This window comes from Olea europaea, unplaced genomic scaffold (assembly GCF_002742605.1).
Source record: "Olea europaea var. sylvestris unplaced genomic scaffold, O_europaea_v1 scaffold760, whole genome shotgun sequence".
NCBI classification, from domain to species: domain Eukaryota; kingdom Viridiplantae; phylum Streptophyta; class Magnoliopsida; order Lamiales; family Oleaceae; genus Olea; species Olea europaea.
The window spans coordinates 94,222-117,004 of NW_019266013.1; the positions used below are offsets into that span (position 1 = coordinate 94,222).

Consider the following 22,783-nt stretch of genomic DNA (forward strand, 5'->3'; position numbering starts at 1 on the left):
GTTAAAATTCCGCAGGCGTACGGGTTCGTTGTACAAGTAATAATTGTGATGAAAGAGTTATTGTCCCACAGGGAATAATGTCTAATTCCAGTGTATTCGATATAATTAAATTCGTGAGATTAACTAAACGTTGACGGTTGTTTGAATAGCTAATTAAGTTCTATAACTAAAAATTTGCAAAATTTATGAGAATTTGTTTTAGAATTCAGATGAGTGAATGTATTGGATTTCCGACGCCACTGATCAACTCTTGGTTCTAATTCTCAACCTATGATAATTATCTCAACTCATTCAATTGTAACGATCAATAATTCCACATTTATTTATTATTCTTTCCCAAGATATAATAAACCTATGATTACCACGAAACGATTTTATTCCTAGTCCGAATTCATAGGGCAAACACGCATTGATGTATAGGATTATCACACATGATCGCACACATCACAAATATTATTCCTAACATTCATTGTCCATGCGTTCCAATAACAGTGTTCTACCTACCGTGAGTTTTCCAACACTATGAATAAGCAACTTATTGTCCTAATGGTGTGCAAACATTAAAACAATATAGATATGCATATTAAAGAAATCACAACACAAGAATTAAGATAAAAACATAAGGTTTTGAATTAAAAACTAGGAATCAATCAGTTTTGTCATCCATCCAATACAAAGATGTCTAGCCTAGCATATTAATGTATGAAAAATAGGAAAAATAAAGGAACGACATCACCCAAATCATTAAAGTATGAAAAGAATATGAAATCCTCCACTTTATGCCTTCAATTCCGGATCCAAGTGATGAAGTCTTGTTCTTCAATGCATATCCCGCTCTGTTTTCCTCTTTGTCGGCTTCCAATATGATAAAAATTAGGTTCCCCGTATTTTTGTCGACTTTTGGTATAAATATCGTGCAAAGAATTATAAACCAAAACTTTCCAAAACAAAATAAGGAAACAGATTTTTTTGTCGGAATTAAACCATGCATACGCATAGTATCATCAATTTAGTTTCGAAAGTTCAATTTTTCAATCGTGCGTACACACGACCTGCAAGCCTATGCGTACGCACAGCTCAACTATTTTAGGGGCCAATTTGCAATTTGGTCCCTAAACTTTCTGAAGTGTGTGTTTTGGTCATTTTCCAAATTTTTTTTGTCCCATTAGCTTCTCTTCAACTCCAATTGACTATTGGTGTTCTCAACTCATCGTTATTTGATCAAATTCAACTTTTAGATTATTGCATTCTAGTCCCCAAACTTTACCTTGATGTAATTGAGTTGTTTTTCCTGCTTACTTTCTTTATTCTCGTATTTTCCATTGATTGTAACCTACACACAATATATAAATAGGATTAAGCCATATTCCATCAAATTCTTTAACAAATACTCAATTTTAATGGCCTAAATAAGTGTATAAAATACACTTATCAAACACTTCCAAACTTGAACATTTGTTTGCCCTCAAACAATTTATAGCCCGGTCTAATTAAACTTTGGTTAGATGGTATGCTGTTAGTCTCAGGATTGGATAATTGTGTCATTACTTTGAAAAGTGTCCAAATTATACATTTGAAATTAATTTTCCCTTAATCAATGTGAAACTTAAAGTGTGTGTGTGAATATTCATGTAAACATCATAACGCTAATAACTGGTTTGATTCCCAACTTGCCGTAGTCAATTATTTCCTTTCCTCACTCGTAAGATACATACCCCCAAACTTATGATTTTTACTCACTTTTCCCGAGGTATGCGCTAAGGTTGATTTTTAGCTAATTCTAATCCTTACCCTCTCTCATTTAGATAAATCGTAACTAATATAGATTCCCATCTCGATTCATAAGGATTCTCCCATATTTTTTATTATTTCAGCTTCTAAGACTCAATTGAGCTCATGACCCATTGTCAAAGGTACAAGTCCCTAGAATAGTTGTTCGAGGCTTAATCTTGGCACTTGGTGCGTTTTCTGTTTCATGCACCTGCTCATTCCCAAATATATATATATATATATTTCTCTCCATTAAACGACTAACTGACCCCTATAGCAAGTTTTCAGTCAGTGACTCCCAAGTCAGATGACCATAGGGTATCAGGTTTTAAGGACCCTTGCAAGCTTAATTGCTCGATTCAAAAAGGCTCCGAAGAGAAGTTCTTTTTACTTCTTTTAATTGCTAAGATTAGTGCAATGCCCCTTATTAAACACCTATTCTCAAAATCGACCCCTAACTCGAGGTTTTCGTCTCAATTTGTCGTATTGGCTTTAGATAATCCACACAATCATTGCACACATGGAATCCCTACGTATCTCAATGTTTCTCTATACTAGTTTAATCATTTCCAAATTCTCCTAAAAGAGGTTTTATGATCTTATTTATTTGTGTTGGTTTGGGTTTGAATCAACTATGTTTTACTTTCTCCTTATACAAACCAAGTCATCAACTCATAATGCAGAACATGAATATCATGCTCAATAAAGATCAAGTTTCACATCAACAAGTGTCAATTAACTCAACGTATAATTCTTCCACAGTTCTTAGTTAATTACACAGTTCCAATAAATGCATCATTTTCAGCAAGGCCATCCAACCCACACAAGCACACAAAAGTTAAAAACAACACACAACAGTTATTTATTTATTATTATTATTATTATTATTTAAGATAAAACATACCAATCATGCGAAATCATGCGAAAGGAAGTAAACGTGAAGATAAAAGATTAAATCACCCCCAAACTTAATCGATGCATTTTCCTCAATGTACCACAATAAGGAATAAAATGCAAAAAGAAGGATGAGAAAGGAACTGAGAACTCCCATGGTCAATCGGAAGGTGGCGGTGGAGGTAGACGGGAAATAGTCTCCTTCATCAAAGTAGATTGCTGGCCCATCTCGATTTGCATATTACGGACCATGTCGTATGTCTGATCAGCCCAAAATTGCATGCCATCCATCATTCCAGTATAACGGTCCAACCTATCAATTAGCCTATTAGTACTTCGACGTAAATCAGAGACATCTTCTTGAGTGCTGCTCGCGTTGGCTCGTACAATCCCAATATCAGTTTGCATATCTTGTACCCGTAAATCTAGGGTGGTAAATGATTGCTGCAACTGTTGAACATCCCTACTCAACCCGATCATCGTCGCACACATCTGTCGCAGTACGGGGGTATCAGCTAGTGGCTCATGTTGCGGGTCCGGGTGGATGTCAACGTCATCCTCATGGCCTGCCTCGTCCTGGTTATCTTGTCGTCCTTGTTTGTACTGATTGACTTTTCTCCAAGAGTTTTGGGTGGAGAGAATGTTGATTGGGGCAGCAGGACGTATTGCCTGCTCAGCTGGTAGGAGCTACACTCCGTAAGCCCTGTATATTCCACAGATAAGGCTTGAAAATATAAGTGTGTTTCGTGGGTCTACTTCAGCAGCACGAGCACAAATCAGATTATAGATGTGAGTGCCCAGGTCAAATTTGAGCCCTCTAGCTAGATGGTAGAGCAAAGCAGCTTTAGTGTGATCGAACTTGTAACGATGCTTGGAGGGATCAACATTGTGGCAAACAAACATCATCAGAACCATGAGGGACTCAGTTAAATTACTGTATAAAAAATCCGATCAATGGAGTGGCTAGGCATCTGCTCTTCCATATAAAACCTATGAAAACTCTGGCCAATTTTGCTCTAGTGGTATCGGGATGATTCCTTCTCGATTCAATTCAAGATATCATCAATGACCTCAGGTGTGAACATAAACCATTTATCCCGCACCCAGGTTCGGTGCTGTGATCGGTCCCATGCTCGTAGATGGAGAAGTTGAAATTTGTGTAGAACTCTTGAACAAGTGTAGGATAAATAGCAAATGGTTTAACTATCACCTTTTCCCAGCCTGTACGATGGATTAATGTATCAATTTCAAACCCCGGGAAATCTTCCAAAACCACTTCCCGCTCTGGTAAAACAGTCCATTTGGTGACTACTTGCTCAAATCGAAGCTTATGCTTTGGGCTTAGGAATCTTCGCACGCCGCCTTCATCGCGGCCCAGGTTGGACAAAGAAGAGTCTTTGCCTTTCCCCTTTGAAGTGGATGGAGCGTCGTGTGTGCGTTTGGGAGGCATTCTTGCAAAAGGCACAAAATAAGCAAATGAGATAGATGAACGGGGTAATTGTTATCAAGAGAATACCATAAGTACCAAACGAAGAGCAAAGTGTAGTGCTATGTGTGGGGAAGAACACGGAAGGGCGGTGGAAGGAGTGGTAAGTACAACGTGTAGTTTCCCTCCAATTTCAAGTTATACAATAGAGTGGATGCAAGCAAGTATAAGGTGTCGTTAAATTGAGGAAAGCCCAAGTGTTGTGCAACAATTCAAGCTAAAATGTAAACCAATGAGTCTTTGGGACAATTAAACAAACACTTTGTGGGTAATGTTGTAGCAAGAATGTCCATATGCCTATGTTGTTATGAATCTACCTATGTTAACATCAAATTGAACAAAATCCACCATCTACCTAAGCCCAACCTCCACAATAATAATAAAAATTCATCAAAATGCACGAAAATTGGAAAAAAAATTGCAACCCGCGAGTGTTCAAAGTGAAGTATATTACCTTCGAGTTCTTGATAATTGGGGGTGTTTGAGTGGATGATGTTGATGTACAAGGTACTCTAATGTGACCAATGTGTAATGCCCAAGTGAAGGGATGAAGAAATTAGGGAGACGATGCGCTGGTTTGTGGAGAAATAGAGGTATGCTCGTGTGTGGGTGAAGAGTGGATTTGTAGGGACTATGTGTGTGGGTGAGGGATTTAAACCCTCACCCGACCAGGCTGTTCGTACGCATGGCTTGGCTCGTGCGTACGCACAGCCAAAGAGGTTTGGCCTCGGGCGGCCAATCTACCAATCGTGCGTACACATGGTTAACTATTTTTTTTTAATAACTGACTCTTCATACCCACCCCTGACTGAATTCTTTACATAATACAGTTTAGAAGTATGCACAACGATTATGACACAGAAGTTCAACGCCAATCTTGAAAGGTTTGTTTTGGTTTCAACTGAACCCGACCACTCGTGTTCCACTCCCAAACTAATACATTTACCACTATGATCGAAAAATGTGCAATTGATGCGGGAATCAATAGATTATAAGTAAGTCATTCTTGTATGCAAAAGTACACGTTTCAGCCTCGATGACTGTAACATCTCATTTTTTTATCTAGATATTCGTGGTGCCCTCCAATTGCATGTCTGGAATGATTGAACTCCCCTAAACTTGTGTAAAACAAATATGAAATTGTGTGACTTGTGCATTGACTCAACAACTAAGCAATGAATGGATGACACCTAATCTATCGAACACACCCAAACAATAAAGAAACATATAAAAAAATCCTAATCTAATGCAACAAAGCGGAATAAATAAAAGAGGAGAGAATTGGGTTGCCTCCCAATAAGCGTTATTTTTATAGTCTATAGCTCGACTTTGTTGCTCAAGCTACTCTGCAATATTAAGAGGTACGGTCGTCTTCTCATTGGAGTAGTGACCTCCCCAATAGGCGTTCAACCGTTGTCCATTCACTTTAAATCTTCTCTGTTCATCCTGAGATACTACTTCTACAGCACCATGTGGAAGCACAGCTACTACTGTGAAAGGACCTGACCACCTAGATTTTAGCTTTCCAGGAAAGAGTTTGAGACGTGAATTGAACATCAATACTTGCTGGCCTACTTCAAAATCCTTCTCTCTTATATGTCTGTCATGCCATCTCTTGGTTTTCTCCTTGTAAATTTTTGCATTCTCATATGAATCCAAACGAAATTCCTCTAGCTCATGGAGTTGTAAAACCCTATTTTCTCCTGCCGCCCTCATATTGAAATTGAACAAATGAGTTGCCCAATATGCCTTATGCTCTAACTCAACGGGTGATGACAGGCGTTTCCAAACACCAGTCGATATGGAGACACGCCAATTGGAGTCTTCAACGCTGTTCAATAAGCCCAAAGTATATCGTCTAGTTTCTTAGCACAGTCCTTGCGGGAAGCATTGACTGTAGCTTCGAGAATCTTCTTTAACTCCCTATTGGAGATTTTCACTTGCCCGCTAGTTTGAGGATGGTACGGAGTTGAGACACGGTGTTTTACTCCATATTTGGCCAACAACGATGCAAATAATCGATTATAGAAATGCTTTCCACAATCACTAATGATTGCCCTTGTAGTGCTGTATCGAGTGAAAATGTTCTTCTTCATGAATTGAGTTACCACTCGCCCGTCGTTAGTTGGCAAAGCTACAGCTTCAACCCACTTAGACACGTAGTTCACTGCCACTAGTATGTATTGTTGACCGTAGGAGGGAGGGAATGGTCCCATGAAATCAATGCCCCAAACGTCGAAAATTTCAACTTTCAAAATGTTGTTTAAAGGCATCTCGTTCTTTCTTGAGATATTTCCAGTCCTTTAACACTTGTCACAATGTTTCACCATATAATGTACGTCCTTGAACAACATAGGCCAATAGAAACCCGATTGTAGTACCTTTGCTGCTGTCTTGGTTGCTGCGAAGTGGCCCCCATATGGTGCAGAGTGATATGACTCTAACACTTGATGTTGCTCTACCTCTGGTACACAACGGCGTATGATTTGATCTGGACCCCTTCTATAAAGAATTGGATCATCCCAAAAGTAGTGTTTTAGGTCACTGAAGAATTTCTTCTTTTGGTGACTGGAGTAATCTAGTGGGATGATCAAGCGGACCAAATAATTGACATAATCGGCGTACCATGGTGTAGTGATAATTTGAAAAAGCATTTCATTAGGAAAAACTTCATTGATCTCCACTGTAGGGTTTGACTCACGCGATTCGAGGCGAGAAAGGTGATCTGCCACAACATTCTCACTCCCCTTTTTATCTCTGATCTCCAAATCAAACTTTTGCAATAAGAGTATCCATCGAATAAGCCTCGACTTTGCATCCTTCTTGCTTAGTAGATATTTTAAGGCTGAATGATCCGTATAGACTATCACTTTTGACCCAATCAAGTATAATCTAAATTTGTCAATGGCGAACACTACTGCCAAAAGCTCTTTCTCTGTAGTCGCATAATTCATTTGAGCTTCATCCAAAGTCTTACTGGCATAGTGAATAACATGAGAACTCTTTTCCTTTCGTTGACCCAACACCATCCCCACTGCGTGATCACTGGCATCACACATAAGTTCGAAAGGATAATTCCAATCTAGGGAAGCCAATACTGGAGCAGAAACCAATTTTTCTTTTAAGATGTTGAAAGCTGTTAAGCACTCCTCAGAAAAGTGAAATGGGGCCCCTTTTTCCAGTAGATTGCATAATGGCTTCGAGATTTTGGAAAAATCTTTGATGAAACGACGGTAGAACTAAGCGTGACCCAAGAAACTTCTAACTCCCTTAACTGTTATCGGCGGTGGTAGTTTTTCGATGACTTATATCTTAACTCTATCAACCTCAATACCCCGTGCTGAAATCAAATGCCCTAACACAATCCCTTCCTGAACCATGAAATGACATTTTTTTCCAATTTAATACAAGGTTTGTGTCTTCACATCTCTGCAGCACTTTTTCCAAGTGTTCAAGGCACTCCTTAAATGATTTTCCAAACACTGAGAAATCATCCATAAACACATCAATAATATATCCCACAATGTCTGAGAAAATTGACATCATACAGCGCTGAAAGGTGGCTGGAGCATTGCAAAGGTCGAAGGGCATCCTCCTATAAGCAAAAGTGTCATAAGAGCATGTAAAGGTTGTCTTCTCTTGATTATTAGGTGCTATAGGAATCTGATTGTACCCCGAATAACCATCTAAGAAACAGTAGTAGGCATGTCCAGCGAGTCTCTCCAACATCTGGTCGATGAAAGGGAGGGAAAAGTGATCTTTTCTAGTGGCGTTGTTGAGATTGTAATAATCAATGCAGACTCTCCAACCAGTGACTGTCCGTGTAGGGATGAGCTCGTTATTTTCATTTGGGACTACCGTGATTCCTCCTTTTTTCGGCACTACTTGTACTGGACTGACCCAATGGCTGTCTGATATGGGATAGATTATCCCTGCATCCAAAAGCTTTAATACTTCTTTTCTTACCACTTCCTGCATATTCGGGTTTAATCTGCGTTGATGCTCAACTGAAGCTTTGTAATCATCTTCCATCAATATCTTGTGCATGCAAAGCGAAGGGCTGCTTCCTTTTATGTTTGATATCGTCCATCCTAATGCTATCTTGTGCTCTCGAAGTACTCTTAGCAGCTGATCTTCCTCTGATTCTGTAAGATTGTTCGAGATAATTACTAGGAGCAAATTCTTTTCCCCCAGATACGCGTAGCGTAGATGAATGGGCAACTGTTTGAGTTCAAGAGTTGGAGCTTGCTGTATAGATGGTAAAGGTTTTGTGGGCCTTTCGCCGAGCTCCAAACATGGCTGCTTGAAAATTGGTGGTATGGCTGCCAAATAACGTGCACACTCTTCTGCTTCCTTTTTTTTCGATGGCAATTCCTAAGAATGTACTAAGCAAGCCTCAAGCGGATCTTGAGGGTGATCAAGTTTAAATGCCTATGACACTGCTTCCCTTATTATGTCAATCTGCATGGAAGAATCTGGTTCATTCTGAAATTTGAAGGCTCTAAACACGTTGATTGTCAGTTCCTCTTCATCTAACCTCAATATTAACTGACCCTTTTACACATCTATCAGAGCCCTTCCCGTAGCCAAAAATGGGCGACCCAATATGAGGGGGACATCTCAATCTTCTTCCATATCCAGAATAATGAAGTCCACTGGGAAGATAAACTTATCGACATTGACCAAAATATCTTCACAAATATCTCGCGGGTGCTTGATTGACCTATCGGCTAACTGCAGTGAAATTGTAGTCGCTTTTGCTTCCCCCAACCCTAGTTTCTTGAAAAGAGATAAGGGCATTAAATTGATGCTAGCTCCTAAATCACATAATACCTTATCTATTTACAAATTACCAATATTACAAGGAATAGTAAAACTCCCTGGGTCTTTTAGTTTCGGTGGTAATTTGTGTTGGAGAATTGCGCTGCACTCTTCAGTAAGCATGACCATTTCATTGTCTTCTAACTTCCTCTTGTTTGATAAGATGTCTTTCATAAACTTGGCATAGTTGGGCATTTGAGCTAGGGCTTCAGCGAACGGTATGTTAATGTGTAGCTTCTTAAATACATCCAAAAATTTCAGAAACTGCTTATCTAGTTTGTGTTTTTGCAGTCTCTGTGGAAATGATATTGGAGGCACATATGCTTAGACAGGAGTGCTTGTCTTAACTCGTGGACTACCCGATGACTCGATTTGATTTTCTTTTATTGTTTTGTCTAATTCATCAACTTGCTCTTCACCCGTTGTAGGTGTCTTTTCTGTGATAGTTGCTGGCCGCTTTACATGTATTTCTCGTAGTTGGATTCCACTCGGTGTAGTTATGGCTTTGACCTGCTCCTTAGTGTTTGTCTCGGTGTTGTTAGGTAACGTCCCTTGAGCTCTACCTGATAATGCAGCTGCAATTTGTCCCACCTGTTGTTCCAAGTTCTTGATTGAGGCCTATTGATTTTGAAAGTTGGTCTCAATTTTAGTAATGTATTGAGCTAGCAAATCTTCTAAAGATGGTTTCTTTCCTTGCTGTTGTTGCTGCTTTTGGAACCCCAGTGGTTTATTCTGATTGTTACCTCCTTGTCCTTTTCCCTGATTGCTTGACCACGAAAAGTTTGGATGATTTCTCCAACCTGGATTAAATGTGTTGGAGAAGGGACTATTTTGCTATCTCTGAAAGTTCTGCACATAGTTTACTTCTTCAGACTGGTTAACATATATAGACGCCAGAGGGCAGTGCGTAGTATTATGATCAGCTCCGCAACCTTCACAGACCGATGGAGATTGATGTACCATATTAACTGACCGAGATAGATTATCCATTTTCATTGTAAGAACTTCCATTTGTGCAGCCAGCGCTGTTACTGCATCTAATTATGCAGTCCTGCTGTCTTCCTTGGAGTTTCCCTATCGGTTGGCCACATCGATTGGTTCTCAACTATCCTTTCATACAAGTCATATGCCTCGTCCACATCAAGTTTCATCACCGATCCTCCTGCAGAAGCATCTATCATATTTCTGAATTCTTGTTTTAGACCGTAGTAAAATAGATATTGCCGAGCCTTTTTAGGGATGTCAAGGCTGGGGCATTTCTTGAAAAAAATCTTGAATCTCTCCCATGTCTCTGGATAGCTTTCGAGCTCTTTCTACTTGAAAGTATGGACTTCATTCTTGACTCGATGAACTCAAGAAGGTGGAAAAAATTTCATCGTAAATTTTTGAACCATTGAATGTTCCCAAGTGGTAAACAAAGAAACCATTCCCTTACAGTGTCCTTCAAGGTATGAGGGAATAATCTCATTCGAAATGCATCTGTTGATATTCCTTCGTGACTGATTACCTCACACAGCATAAGAAATGCCGAAATATGTTCATGATGATTCTCTGTGGCTTTTCCAAAGAACTTGATGTCTTGGTGATTTTGGAACACATTGATGACATCTGGTCTAAAGTGGAAATTAGGTTGTCCAAGGGGAGGATATACTACAGCTGGTTGCACTGGTGCAGGGATTGGATTGACGTAATCTCCAACTAAGACAGGGGCTTCGTTGTGGATAGCTTCTCGGTTGATTTGGTTGTGGTATTTGCTCGTGAAGCTGGACCTGATGTTGTGGTTGATTTTAGTTATCGGTCATTCTCCTTGCTTGACGTTGAACTCGTCTACGATTTCTAAATGTTCTTTCTATTTCGCGATCTATTGGGAAGAGATCTGGTTTCTCAGGATTTTGCATAAACTAATGTCGTTTAAAAAGTGTCGAGACACAAAAGAACTAAGCGGTATAATGGTAACCTAAAAGCAACTACTAAAAATGAAATAAGAATAAAAATAAACGAATTTAAAATATCTAATAACTAAAATTAACACCGTTACTCCCCGGCAACGGCGCCAAAAACTTGTTCATCAAAATTTCGCAAGCGTACGAGTTCGTTGTACAAGTAATAATTGTGATGAAAGAGTTATCGTCCCACAGAGAATAAGGTCTAATTCCAGTGTATTCGATATAATTAAATTTGTGTGATTAACTAAAAGTTGATATTTGTTTGAATAGCTAATTAAGTTCTATAACTAAAAATTGCAAAATTAATGAGAATTTGTTTTAAAATTCAGATGAGTGAATGTATTAGATTTCTGACGCCACTGATCACTCTTTTAGTTCTAATTCTCGACCTATGACAATTATCTCAACTCATGCAATTGTGACGATCGATAATTTCACATTTATTTATTATTCTTTCTCAAGATATAATAAATCTATGATTACCACGAAACGATCCTAGTCCGAATTCATATGGCAAATACGCATTGATGTATAGAATTATCACACATGATCGAACACGTCACAAATATTATTCCTAACATTCATTGTCCATGCGTTCCAATAACAGTGTTCTACCTACCGTGAGTTTTCTAACACTACGAATAAGCAACTTATTGTCCTAATAGTGCGCAAACATTAAAACAATCTGGATATGCATATTAAAGAAATCACAACGCAAGAATTAAGATAAAAACATAAGGTCTTGAATTAAAAATTAGGAGTCAATCAATTTTGTCATCCATCCAATACAAAGATGTCAACCTAGCATATTTAATGTATGAAAAACAGGAAAAATAAAGGAACGACATCACCTGAATCATTAAAGTATGAAAAGAATCTGAAATCCTTCACTTTATGCCTTCAATTCCGAATCCAAGTGATGTAGTCTTGTTCTTCAATGTATATCCCGCTCTGTTTTCCTCTTTGTCGGTTTCCAATATGATAAAAATTAGGTTCCCCGTGTTTTTGTCGACTTTTGGTATAAAAATTGTGCAAAGAATTGTAAACCAAAACTTTCCAAAACAAAATAAGGAAACAGAATTTTTTTGTCGAAATTGAACCAGGCATACGCATAGTACATTTTGGTGCGTACGCATAGTATCATTAATTTAGCTTTGGAAGTTCAATTTTCCAATCGTGCGTATGCACGACCTACAAGTCTATGCGTACGCACAGTTCAACTATTTTAGGGGGCCAATTTGCAATTTGGTCCCTAAACTTTCTGAAGTGTTTGGTCATTTTTCAAAATTTCTTGTCCCATTAGCTTCTCTTCAACTCCAATTGACTCTTGGTGTTCTCAACTCATCCTTCTTTGATCAAATTCAACTTTTGGATTATTGCATTCTAGTCCCCAAACTTTGCCTTGATGTAATTGAGTCGTTTTTCCTGCTTATTTTCTTTATTCTCGTATCTTCCATTGATTGTAACCTACACACAATATATAAATAGGATTAAGTCATATTCCATCAAATTTTTTAACAAATACTCAATTTTAATGGCCTAAATAAGTATATAAAATACACTTATCAATAGTACTGTTATCAATGATTTCGTCACACACATCATAAAAAAAAATGCATACATGGCAAGAAAAAAGAGGATGATCCTCCACTTAATTTTTTATAATTTATTTTCTTGAGACGTTATATCAATTGGATTTTGCTACATGTACAATTGGAATTGACAATCACGTATGAAAGGAAGTCCACGATGAATAAAAATTGTGGGCCTCATATGAGGAGGTTGTCAACTCCGATTATACCTCTTTCTCTACATCATCTCATGTACATGGGCGGCTGGGCCCCACAATTATTGTAATCCATAACCCAATTGGAGATGTTCTTTTATATATCCCATATTTTGCTTGCTATATTCACAACAATGTACAGTTATACATTGGCAATGCTCTGAAATAATTGCGTGTAAATTTTCAAGTTTTGTTAAGTAGGGTGATTCAACAAAATTAATATTTTCATTCCAAATTTACAGATTCAATCTAGGTTTAAACATGAATTTATTTTTGATTTAAGAAAATAAGGACACTTGGATAGTCATTTGTACAATGTATCAGAGCTTGAGTTTATATATTTACGAAGCTGCAATAGAATTAAATCAAAATTCTCAATGTAACAATCCATGAATTGCCTTAGAGATGATGTAAGTTTGGTCTAATTTTATAATCCAAAATTTTTCGTTTTCTGAGAAGAGTGATTATTGTGACCACAAATTATTTAATAAATATTTCAAAGAAAAAATTCTATTTACTAGCAACACATTTCTATTTTTTACCTAAAATAATTATTTTTAGTTTGTCATACACCGCAACACGTTCATATTTCATGTTATTCACCTTGTTAATTCTACATCAAATTTTGATTTGAAACTGGATTTTTTTATTAGTTTTAGATTGCAGTTGTGGCTAAAGATGAATCTGAATTATAGCCCCCGTTTGTTTTCCATTATTTGCTCATTAAAATGAAAAATATGATCGTTATTCATCACATCAAGTCACTATATTTGACTTTCTATCTCTTCTGTGGAATCCGTAATAATTATATTTTTCATTCTCATTTTTACATTAATGTTTATCAAACGGGGCTATAATGTAGGTGCAAAAAATTACTTTTCAGAAATATTTATCAAAGAAACACGAAATATGTGGTACTTTTCTATAATAAAAATTTAAATACAACGTATTCTCAATCTTACCCGAAAAATTAAGCATTTTTAAAAATCCCTCAAGAAATCAAATGCAGGTATTTTGATATTCTTTTGTTCCACTCTTCTGCAAAACTGAGCGAGAGAGATTCGATGGCGATCCAAAAGATCCACAGGGCAAAATCAACAAAACCCAGATCTCCAATACTTATACTCTTAGCCTCCGTCGCTTGCATTGCGGTATTGTACCTTGCTTCGTCAGTAGTTTCCACAATTGGATTCTCTTTTTCCTCTCCAAGAAGCCTAAAGAACTTGGTAAAGAACCCAAAGAATCATCGAATTGGGCACGAGAAATACTTATACTGGGGGAACAAAATTGACTGCCCTGGAAAACACTGTGAGTCCTGCGAGGGTCTGGGCCACCAAGAGTCCAGCCTTAGGTGTGCCCTTGAAGAGGCTTTGTTTCTTCAGAGGTAGATATTTTAAATCTTGAATCTTTCTATGGATTAAATTTTGGATCGTGATTTTTTTCCTACTTTTTTCTTTTGGAAAATCTGATTTACCACGCAATGATAGCTAATCTGAGAGCACCAATCTTGGAATTTTAACTGTTTTGTTTGAGCGTTAGATGGATTGGATTGCTCGTTTGAGATTTTTATCCTGTGATACAATGTTTATACGTCTGGATTGTTGAGGTAATGAGAATCTTTTGAACAGCTAGATTGATAATTGAATCAACACGTAGTGATGTCCATACAAAATTTGGAAATTGTTAGTTTGTATAATATAACTTGTTTGTTTTTAGAAGGTGGTTTTTAGATTCAAAATTTACAGCTGGCGTGTACATGTTTTGCAATATGGATGGACACGAAGAAGAATGCAGGCAGTGGGAAATGCAAAAGAGAAGGGCAAAGATTGCTGATCAAGTTATGTAGATTCAACTACAAATCTGTTGAATGAAGGAATATTTTTTCTCATAGTAGTGATGCAATAGATCTTCTGCTAATTCAATGAAAAGAATCTACATTTCAGATTGAATTTTCCGAAGGATCACTTATAATTTAGGAAACTGGTTACACACATTAAAGAAAAAATGAATCTTGTACTGGTTACTTTTTCTGAGCAATTCGGTAATGAGATCTGTTCCTAGAGCAATATGAAAGTGCATACGGATACACCTTAAGATCATAAACCATCACATGTCTCATAAATGCCCTTGAGTTTTATGCTTCATAATTGTTTTGGTTTCCCCTTTTGCAGTCTCAACTTGCTCATTATTTTTTTTAACGTAATAATCATTCACAAGAAGTCTATCTCTATGTGGTTTCGGATTAGAAATGGTGATTTCTTCTGGTAGTTGGTAAATGAATGAATGTTTATCTTCATTTTTTATAAGTAACGTATTTACTTTTAGATTGTTGAGGTAATGAGAATCTTTTGAACAACTTGATTTATACTTGAATCAACTCTTAGTAACGCCCATACAAAATTTGGAAAGTGTTTGTTCGTATGGTATAAGTTGTTGATTTTTTAGGTAAATTTTCTTGCATTGTAGTGACTTTAGCTCTTCTGCTACTCCATTTAATGTAAAGAATCTGTACACAGATTCAATTTTTCGAAGGATAACTTATAATCTATGAAACAGGTCGCACCCCAAAAAAAAAAAAATGAAAAAAAATGAAAAAAAAAATTGCAATATTTGTTATGTAATTCATCTTGAGCTACTGATTAATAATAATCTTGTAGAGGTTACTTTTTTCCGGCAATTCAGTTAATGAGATCTGTTCTTGGAGCAGGATAAAAGTTCTTACAGATACACCTTAAGATCATAAGCCATCACTTGTATCATTAATGCCCTTTAGCATTATTATTTACTCGAGTCATATGTTGCCTAATTGTCTTAATGTCCCCTTTTGCAGTCTCAACATGTTCTTTATGTTTTTTTAAACATAAAATCATCCTTACACTTTCTCCTCTTGGTTATAGGACTTTTGTCATGCCTTCTAGGATGTGCATAAATCCAATACACAATAAGAAGGGGATTCTTCATTCATCTGAAAATATGATTTCAGAGGAAAGGTCAGTATTCACTTGGTTGCTCACTACAGAGAGTTTATTGTCTTCATGGCGTAAAATAATTCATAACAAAATCGTTGGTTGACATGAAAGTACCTGGTGTTATGAAATTATGTATTAGAATCTTGCTTTTGCATTTTTGGATCCATCATGTGGAAAAGAAGATAGGCATGCAAGTTTGATGTTTACCTTGTTACATAGCAAACTTCAAAACTACAGACATGAATATTATTTATGGAATTTAATAATACCATGCCGCCAAATGAAAGCGATCTAGGACATGTATAGTCTTTTTGAAAATTGAGCTTTTTGGTTACAACCCTAATAATTAGGAAGTCAAAAAGGAAGATTTATGTCTCATGGTTTCTACTCGTCATTTCAGTTTTCATCTAGTGCTTAGTTGAATATAGCTGCAAACCATTGTTGCTTACTCCCCTTTGTGAATGTTGAACGCTGCTTGTTAGGTGGGCAGCTAACTCATGCACTATGGATTCTTTGTATGATCTGGACCTAATATCCAACACGGTACCAGTAATTTTGGATAATTCAAAGCAGTGGCATCACGTCCTTTCAACCAGCATGAAATTGGGATCCAGAGGGGCAGCACACATACAAGGGGTCAGCCGGGATGATCTCAAAGAGAAGAGTTTGTACTCCAATATTTTGCTCATAAATCGAACTGCGAGCCCTCTATCATGGCAAGTGTACTATCTCTAAGTTATGGTTTCTCTACTTCTTTATCTTCTATTTCTGCCTCCTCCCCAAACTTCCCCCGGTCAACCCTGTAGTTAAAACTAGTTTAGAAGATTTAGATTGTGCATATTTATAGTATAGAAGCTTCTGGCGTATTAATCTGAAAATGTGATTTGACCAATTAACTTCATTTTTGGGTGCTGAGGTATTATCTTTTTTATGATGCTAAAATTTTGTTTACATTTCAGTGACATAATTTGTAATTATTTTGCCTGGTTATACATTTCAATATTGAAGTTTCTATGAAGTGTATAATCAATTTAAGGGCTTGTTTGAGCCACATCATTTTCAAAAAAATACATTCTTCAACAACGATTTGACATCATTTCAACCATATATTCTTTAATAAAATAATATTACACGTAAATCTAAAACTTTTCCTTATTTTTTAACCACACATTTCCCATTGATTTGACATGAACAATACATTTTTCTTCCTATAATGTGGCTCAAACATGGGCTAAGTTTTGAATCTTGATAGCTTTTGTGTAGGTATTAATCATGATAAACATCCAGGTTCATGGAGTGCAAGGATCGAAACAACCGTAGTTCTATCATGTTGCCTTATTCATTTCTTCCTTCAATGGCTACAAAGAAGCTACGAGATGCAGCAGAAAAGGTTAAGTATCTGTCTGTCAGTGACCATTGAGTTTAACTTTACTCTTTTTTTTTTTTTTTTTTGGGGGGCACAAACACTTCAATAAAGCGCAAAATTTAGATGAAGAAGAAATGAAAGGGCAACTTTAAGCTGGTGAGACATATAGTGAGGAAAGACCAATATTCGAAGCCTCTTGAACAGGGGATAAAAGAGAGGAAATATAAGGAAACAGGAAAACAAGTGTGAGAAAAAGTTTTATCAACCATAACTTCGACGAAGATAATTAAACGCCTGAGGAAAAGAATTAAAGGAATGAGTTCCTGGACATCATTCAGCTTCATGGTTCTATTGCATATGTTTGCTTTATCATCTAATTATTTTTCGTAAAGATGTAATTCCTGTGAAATGTGTTCTTTTCTGCTAAGCAATCAGTTATGAGAATTCATTTCTACAGATCAAGTCGCTTCTTGGTGATTATGATGCTATCCATGTTCGTCGAGGTGATAAATTGAAAACTAGGAAGGACAGATTTGGGGTTGGTCGGAGCTTACATCCTCATCTAGACAGGGATACACGGCCCGAGTTCATTCTTTGTAGAATCAAAAAATGGGTTCCCCCTGGACGAACTCTTTTTATTGCCTCCAATGAAAGGAAGCCGGGATTTTTTTCACCTCTGGCTGTTAGGTATGTCATTTTTCCATTTTTCTTGGATATTGGTGCTCTTGCTGTGTTTATGTTATAGTAAATTCTAATGTGTATTTGTGATGGAGGATTAGTTGATCGAATCAATTTTATTATGTTCCGGAATTGAAGAATATGTTCTCTTTTGCACTATAATTATTTTTTCTGTGAACTTTTCCATCTGCGGTCCTTTTAGTGCATTTTGCTATGCAGTAGGAGACATGATTGGACTGTATCATAAGATTTTAGCTTATTTTCCTAACTTAATACTGTCCAATCTACCTTGCTAAGCCCTTGTTTGATTCCTATTATTTTCAAAATATATTTTTTTCTCTTTTCTTTTCAACCAAACATTTTTCAATAAATAATATTACATGCAAACCCAAAACTTTTTCTTATTTTTTAACCACACATTCTCCATCAATCTATTATTCCAAAATGCATTATTAGCCAAAAATGGGGCTCAAACAGGAGCTAAACAGTAAACATGTATTTGAAAGCTGAGTTTTCTTGTTGGAAATTGTTAATTTCATTGACAGAGGAAACTATCTTCTTATTTACCGTTCGTTATCATTTTTGATGGATTGTGCTTTACATTCTTAGTCGTATGAATTTGTTGTCTTCTTTTTTTCCAGTTTCAGGTCAATAACAAATAAAGCCAATCTCATCATTTTTTAAGTTACTAAAGATTTGTGGTCATCTGATATATATGTTCTCTTCTTTTGACGACCATAGGCCTTAGCACATGCAAAACCTTTTGTAGATGTCGTCCTGAACCGGACACACTGATATTTAAGATCGTGTACGGTTATGGTGTTGCCAGTTGTTTCATTTGGAACCTATGTTTTTAAGATTTTTATCATACCGGCATCAAACTATTTTAAAATAAATAAATTTAATTTTACAAAAAATCCAGTGTCTCCTGGGAATTGTTTGTATTTCATTCGGGACTTGAAGTTTGTTTACCTGTAAGTAAATAAGTTCTAAAATAAATATATATATTTTTTTTTTATCAACTAATAATTTATTTGTTTTGACTGTAAGGAGTTACTTTCAATTTAACTGCTGCTTGAGTTCTATGATATATATCTCTTAGTTTGGTCTGTTCTTGGATACACACTATTCAACATCGTAGTTAGGTTCATCTTTTTTGCTGTGACGCTGTTTGCAGGTACAAATTAGCATATTCGTCGAATTATAGCGGTATTCTGGATCCATTAGTTGAGAACAATTATCAACTATTCATGGTAGAAAGACTTATAATGATGGGTTCCAAAACTTTTATTAGGACGTTTAAAGAAGACGATACAGGTCTCAGCCTCACTGATGATCCGAAAAAGAACACCAAGGCATGGCAGATACCCATTTATACCAAGGATGGAGAGGAATGTTGATCTTTATATTCTCTTAATACGGCCACTGCTTGTTTGCTATAGATAGGACTTGACAGTATCAATATACCTGATTTTGGCTTGGCTTGTTTTTCTTTTTTATTATTCTTATTACCGTCCAGTGCGATCTAATGCCCATCTCTCTTTGAGGGACGACTCCATCAAAAATGGAGATTCTCTGGTTTTTTTTGTCCTTTTTTTTTTTTTTTTTTATTCATGTGCAAGTGAGAGATGTTGGAACAATTCGATTTGTTGTATGTACATGTGGAATTTAATTCGGGAACTGTGTAACAGAAAAGTCCTTTTGAGTTTTCAATGAATTTGTTGCTAGTAGTGTAGAAAGATAATAGCAGAGTAAAGTTTTTTCAACCTGGATTGAGGCTTTCTTAGTGTAAAATATTTTTCCGGATAAAAGCATAAAGTGAACTTAAAGGTAAATTCTGCAAGCTTAGCCCAAAATTGTTACATTCACCAAGAACAATTTCCACTGATACAGCATAACTAGCAACCTTCTTGACATGATCACAGACCAACATACTGCCATAAAATAGAAGTGGAACATCGTCCGAAATAATTTACTTTTACAAGCGCAATACCGAAAGAAAACTTGCCAAAGTAGATTATAACGAGTACAAAAGTATCTAAAGAGAACATTTAAAGACCAAGTCCAACTGTTCGACCATCTCTCCGACGCAGTCCAGCAGTGTATTGCTTCTCCAAATCTAACTGAAGCTGCTCCTGCTGTTTCTCCGTATCTGGATTGTCTGGTTTGTGCTCGACTTTCACCACACCTTTCACGCCCTGCAATTGGCCATAGGTACAAAGGCAACCTCAGACTCTTAGTGTGTTAGTATGTGGGAAGAAATTTCTAATAACAATATACACTGTTTTCCACTCTGAGCATGTTTATGGCATGGTATTGGAAAGTACGTATATAATAGATGATAGCTGAACTTCATTTTCTTCTATCATCCTATTGAATACGTGTCAATCCAGCCTATCAAACATGCCAAAACATAATAACCAGTAAAAATACAAAAGGACTAGAATTTACCATGAGTTTGATGAATTTTTCTTGACGTTCACGATCACCAAATGTTGCCGTATCCCAGTGATGGACAGACTATATTGAGCATTGAACATAACATGAGCAGAAGATGGTGAATGTTGTCAAGCATTCCATTTCGGAAAATAATAATCTAGAAGTAGCTTGTGATAAGGTCAATATGATGTTGGTCCTAGAGCATGTTAGGCTAAGCTTAAAAACAACTAGAAGTTACTTTCAAGTATTTTTTTCCCCCAGCATGTTTGGATAAATTATAAGGAAAATAGTTACTCATTTTCAAAGCATCTCCCAGACTACTGTCAAATTTTTTACTTATAAGTGAACTTTTTAAGCTAAGCCAACATCCTCCTAGTTTCTTAACAAGGTACATGAAGTTTCCATAACACTTCCAAGCAGATTTCGGTGTAATAAAAGTATTACCTTTGTCTACTATTTGTTCAAATCAAAAATTGGAAATGGGAGAGGACGAAAGAAGAAAATATGAATGCAAGTAACCATGAAGATAAATAGCAAGTACCTCTACAGAAGTTGTGTTCTTCTTATTGCCCCACAATAGCTTCTTCTTTTGATCAGCAGACATATATCCAGTTCCAATTAGATTCCTATTAACTGCAAGTTATTCCAAAGAAAGAATCATTGGAAAAGATTTAAAGTGCACTGCATTTTAAGTATATAGGTACTTGGGGTATTTTCTTGACTGATCTTCTTCTCTCCAAACTGAGCACATTCAGAAAATGCAAACACCTAGCGTAAATATAGACAGCACTATTAAAATAAACTCAAATGCTGTACATTTCTCGTGGAATAAGTTAAACGAGCAAACAACAATAAACACAGTGAGAGAATCAATAAATGTTTACCTGATTCAGCAGCTTTCATAGCAGCGATTTTTGCAGCATCAATATCAGAATCTGTCACGTAGGCCTGCTTTGCACTCACCGTTTCACAAGTATCTTGAGTTTGCTTTGAGGTTGAAGACTGCTTTTCATCATCTGAGATTGCAGATTTAGAAATTGATTTTATGGGATTACAAAACCATAGATTGCCAATGGATAGTATACAAAAGAATTCATGTATTTCAATTCCAAAAATGAAAACTGAGCTCCAACAATGCCATGAATGGAGCCAACTTTCATGTTTTCGACAGCAGTAATCATCTTGTAGCTACTAGACATATTGAAGCTTACCATCTTTTGCAAGACCCAAGCTATATGTCTTCGGTTTCTTAGCAAGGGACTTTTCAACTTTGCTGGAGAAAGTCTTCCTGTCTTCAGATTTTCCTGCTGGTTCCCTGTAGTGTCGTTCCTTGTATCTATCCTGATCCTCGTGTATCTTCTTCTCCTCTTTGTTGTACTTCTCACCATCTAGTTCTTCAGTGTCTCTCTTAGCAGCTTCTTTCAGATGAAGCCCAGAACAGTCCCTTCGAGAAGATGAGTTATTTCTTAGACCCCTGAGATCTTCATAAGCAGGTGAACGATCATTTCTGAGGTCTCGTGAACTCCTTTGATGGTCAATCTTCCCATCTCTATCCCTCTTATGCCGGTTCCTGTCTCTGTCCCTGTCAAATAAGTCTTCCTCTTTATCCCTGCATCTATGCCCTGAACCATCAGATTTATATCGAGAGTATTTATCCGTGTCACATGGATAGTCTCTAGGTCGGTTCTTGTGTCTTGAGTAACTGGAACTGTGATGATCTCCCAAGTCCTGGCCACGACGAGATGACAGCTTAGAATAATCTCTATCATAATCATCTACATTCTTGTCAGTGTCACGTCTGTTATATTCATCATGCTCGTTATAATGATGGGAGCTCTTTGACATATAACGATCGAAATCTTTATATGATACACCGCTGTGGCTATACTGACCCCTGCCAGAATCCCTACCTAAGTCCCTATCATCACCCTTTCTTTGTTTATCACCAGAAAGCTTTTCAATATCCTTCCTTGATGGGATTGGACTAGAGCTGTGCTCAGAGCGAGGACTTCCTGGAATATAATAAGAAGCTATGCTAGCAAAAGAAGCAAGATATGGACAAACAAGTAATAGCATTTGGAACTGCAATTGAATTTGACAATAACACGGGACAAATAAAGAATCATTTTTCTAATAATCAAATGCAACGTGCAATCCTTTTTACAACAGCATTTCCATGATCAAGAAGAAACTAACTCTAAATCTGCAAGAGACTCCACATTATATTTCATAATAACATAGCTTCTCACAATAAAATTTTTTAATCTTGCAAATCCATCTAATTATTTACAAACACGTGAACATAAAATCCACCCACCCACATGCATGTACCATTGATGGAGAAGGAAACATTATCAATGACCAGAGCCATCTACTAATGTCAGTCACCATCACCCGGCAATGAAAAAAATTCATAAAAACCAAATATTATTCAGACGTCTCCCCATGACCGATCTTAGATTATAAACAGACAAATTCAAAACTAACCATCATATGAAGACGACCCAGTAACAGGAGACCGATGCCGGTACTTCCTGCTAGTTGTATCATTCGAAGGCTTCCGAAATTCTGCCTTTCCATCAACGTTCTCTCGCTGAGAATTCATACTACCTAATTAACACACCTGTA

At 36.8% G+C, this 22,783-nt stretch overlaps 4 protein-coding genes across 4 annotated transcripts in view; 1 reads left to right on the forward strand and 3 right to left on the reverse strand.

The window, feature by feature from the left end:
- Nucleotides 1-5,491: 5,491 nt before the first annotated feature.
- LOC111391156 lies at nt 5,492-6,423 on the reverse strand. Its single transcript, XM_023016305.1, has 2 exons — nt 6,095-6,423; nt 5,492-5,981 (listed from the first exon to the last, which is right to left on the reverse strand). Exons 1-2 carry the CDS (start codon nt 6,421-6,423, stop codon nt 5,492-5,494), a joined length of 819 nt encoding a protein of 272 aa, XP_022872073.1.
- A 2,347-nt stretch (nt 6,424-8,770) lies between these two features.
- On the reverse strand, nt 8,771-9,166 carry LOC111391158. The gene is made up of 2 exons (XM_023016306.1): nt 9,004-9,166; nt 8,771-8,922 (listed from the first exon to the last, which is right to left on the reverse strand). Exons 1-2 carry the CDS (start codon nt 9,164-9,166, stop codon nt 8,771-8,773), a joined length of 315 nt encoding a protein of 104 aa, XP_022872074.1.
- A 4,502-nt stretch (nt 9,167-13,668) lies between these two features.
- On the forward strand, nt 13,669-19,429 carry LOC111391181. The gene is made up of 6 exons (XM_023016336.1): nt 13,669-14,087; nt 15,601-15,693; nt 16,155-16,388; nt 16,960-17,062; nt 17,496-17,725; nt 18,894-19,429. The coding sequence occupies exons 1-6, from the start codon at nt 13,768-13,770 to the stop codon at nt 19,114-19,116; spliced, it is 1,203 nt and encodes a 400-aa protein (XP_022872104.1). The 5' UTR covers nt 13,669-13,767; the 3' UTR covers nt 19,117-19,429.
- Nucleotides 19,430-19,535: 106 nt separating this feature from the next.
- The window catches only part of LOC111391184 (arginine/serine-rich coiled-coil protein 2-like), a 10,031-nt gene continuing 6,783 nt past the window's right edge, over nt 19,536-22,783 (reverse strand). The window contains exons 2-7 of the mRNA XM_023016341.1: nt 22,643-22,778; nt 21,367-22,167; nt 21,040-21,171; nt 20,697-20,788; nt 20,168-20,236; nt 19,536-19,914 (exon numbers count right to left, since the gene is read on the reverse strand). Of these exons, the coding sequence (XP_022872109.1) occupies nt 19,768-19,914; nt 20,168-20,236; nt 20,697-20,788; nt 21,040-21,171; nt 21,367-22,167; nt 22,643-22,760 (1,359 nt within the window). The 5' untranslated portion in view covers nt 22,761-22,778 and the 3' untranslated portion in view covers nt 19,536-19,767. The remainder of the gene's footprint in view (nt 19,915-20,167; nt 20,237-20,696; nt 20,789-21,039; nt 21,172-21,366; nt 22,168-22,642; nt 22,779-22,783) is intronic.

Excerpts from the sequence above, each read along its gene's own strand:
- LOC111391156 (XM_023016305.1), bottom strand. The coding sequence starts at position 6,423 with ATGCCTTTAAACAACATTTTGAAAGTTGAAATTTTCGACGTTTGGGGC. Across the intron at positions 5,982-6,094 it reads TACCATCCTCAAACTAGCGG|CGTTGAAGACTCCAATTGGC; the intron begins GCAAGTGAAAAT and ends CTTATTGAACAG.
- LOC111391158 (XM_023016306.1), bottom strand. The coding sequence starts at position 9,166 with ATGCCCAACTATGCCAAGTTTATGAAAGACATCTTATCAAACAAGAGG. Across the intron at positions 8,923-9,003 it reads TACTATTCCTTGTAATATTG|GGTTGGGGGAAGCAAAAGCG; the intron begins GTAATTTGTAAA and ends TCAAGAAACTAG.
- LOC111391181 (XM_023016336.1), top strand. The coding sequence starts at position 13,768 with ATGGCGATCCAAAAGATCCACAGGGCAAAATCAACAAAACCCAGATCT. Across the intron at positions 14,088-15,600 it reads GAGGCTTTGTTTCTTCAGAG|GACTTTTGTCATGCCTTCTA; the intron begins GTAGATATTTTA and ends TCTTGGTTATAG. Across the intron at positions 16,389-16,959 it reads ACTGCGAGCCCTCTATCATG|GTTCATGGAGTGCAAGGATC; the intron begins GCAAGTGTACTA and ends ATAAACATCCAG.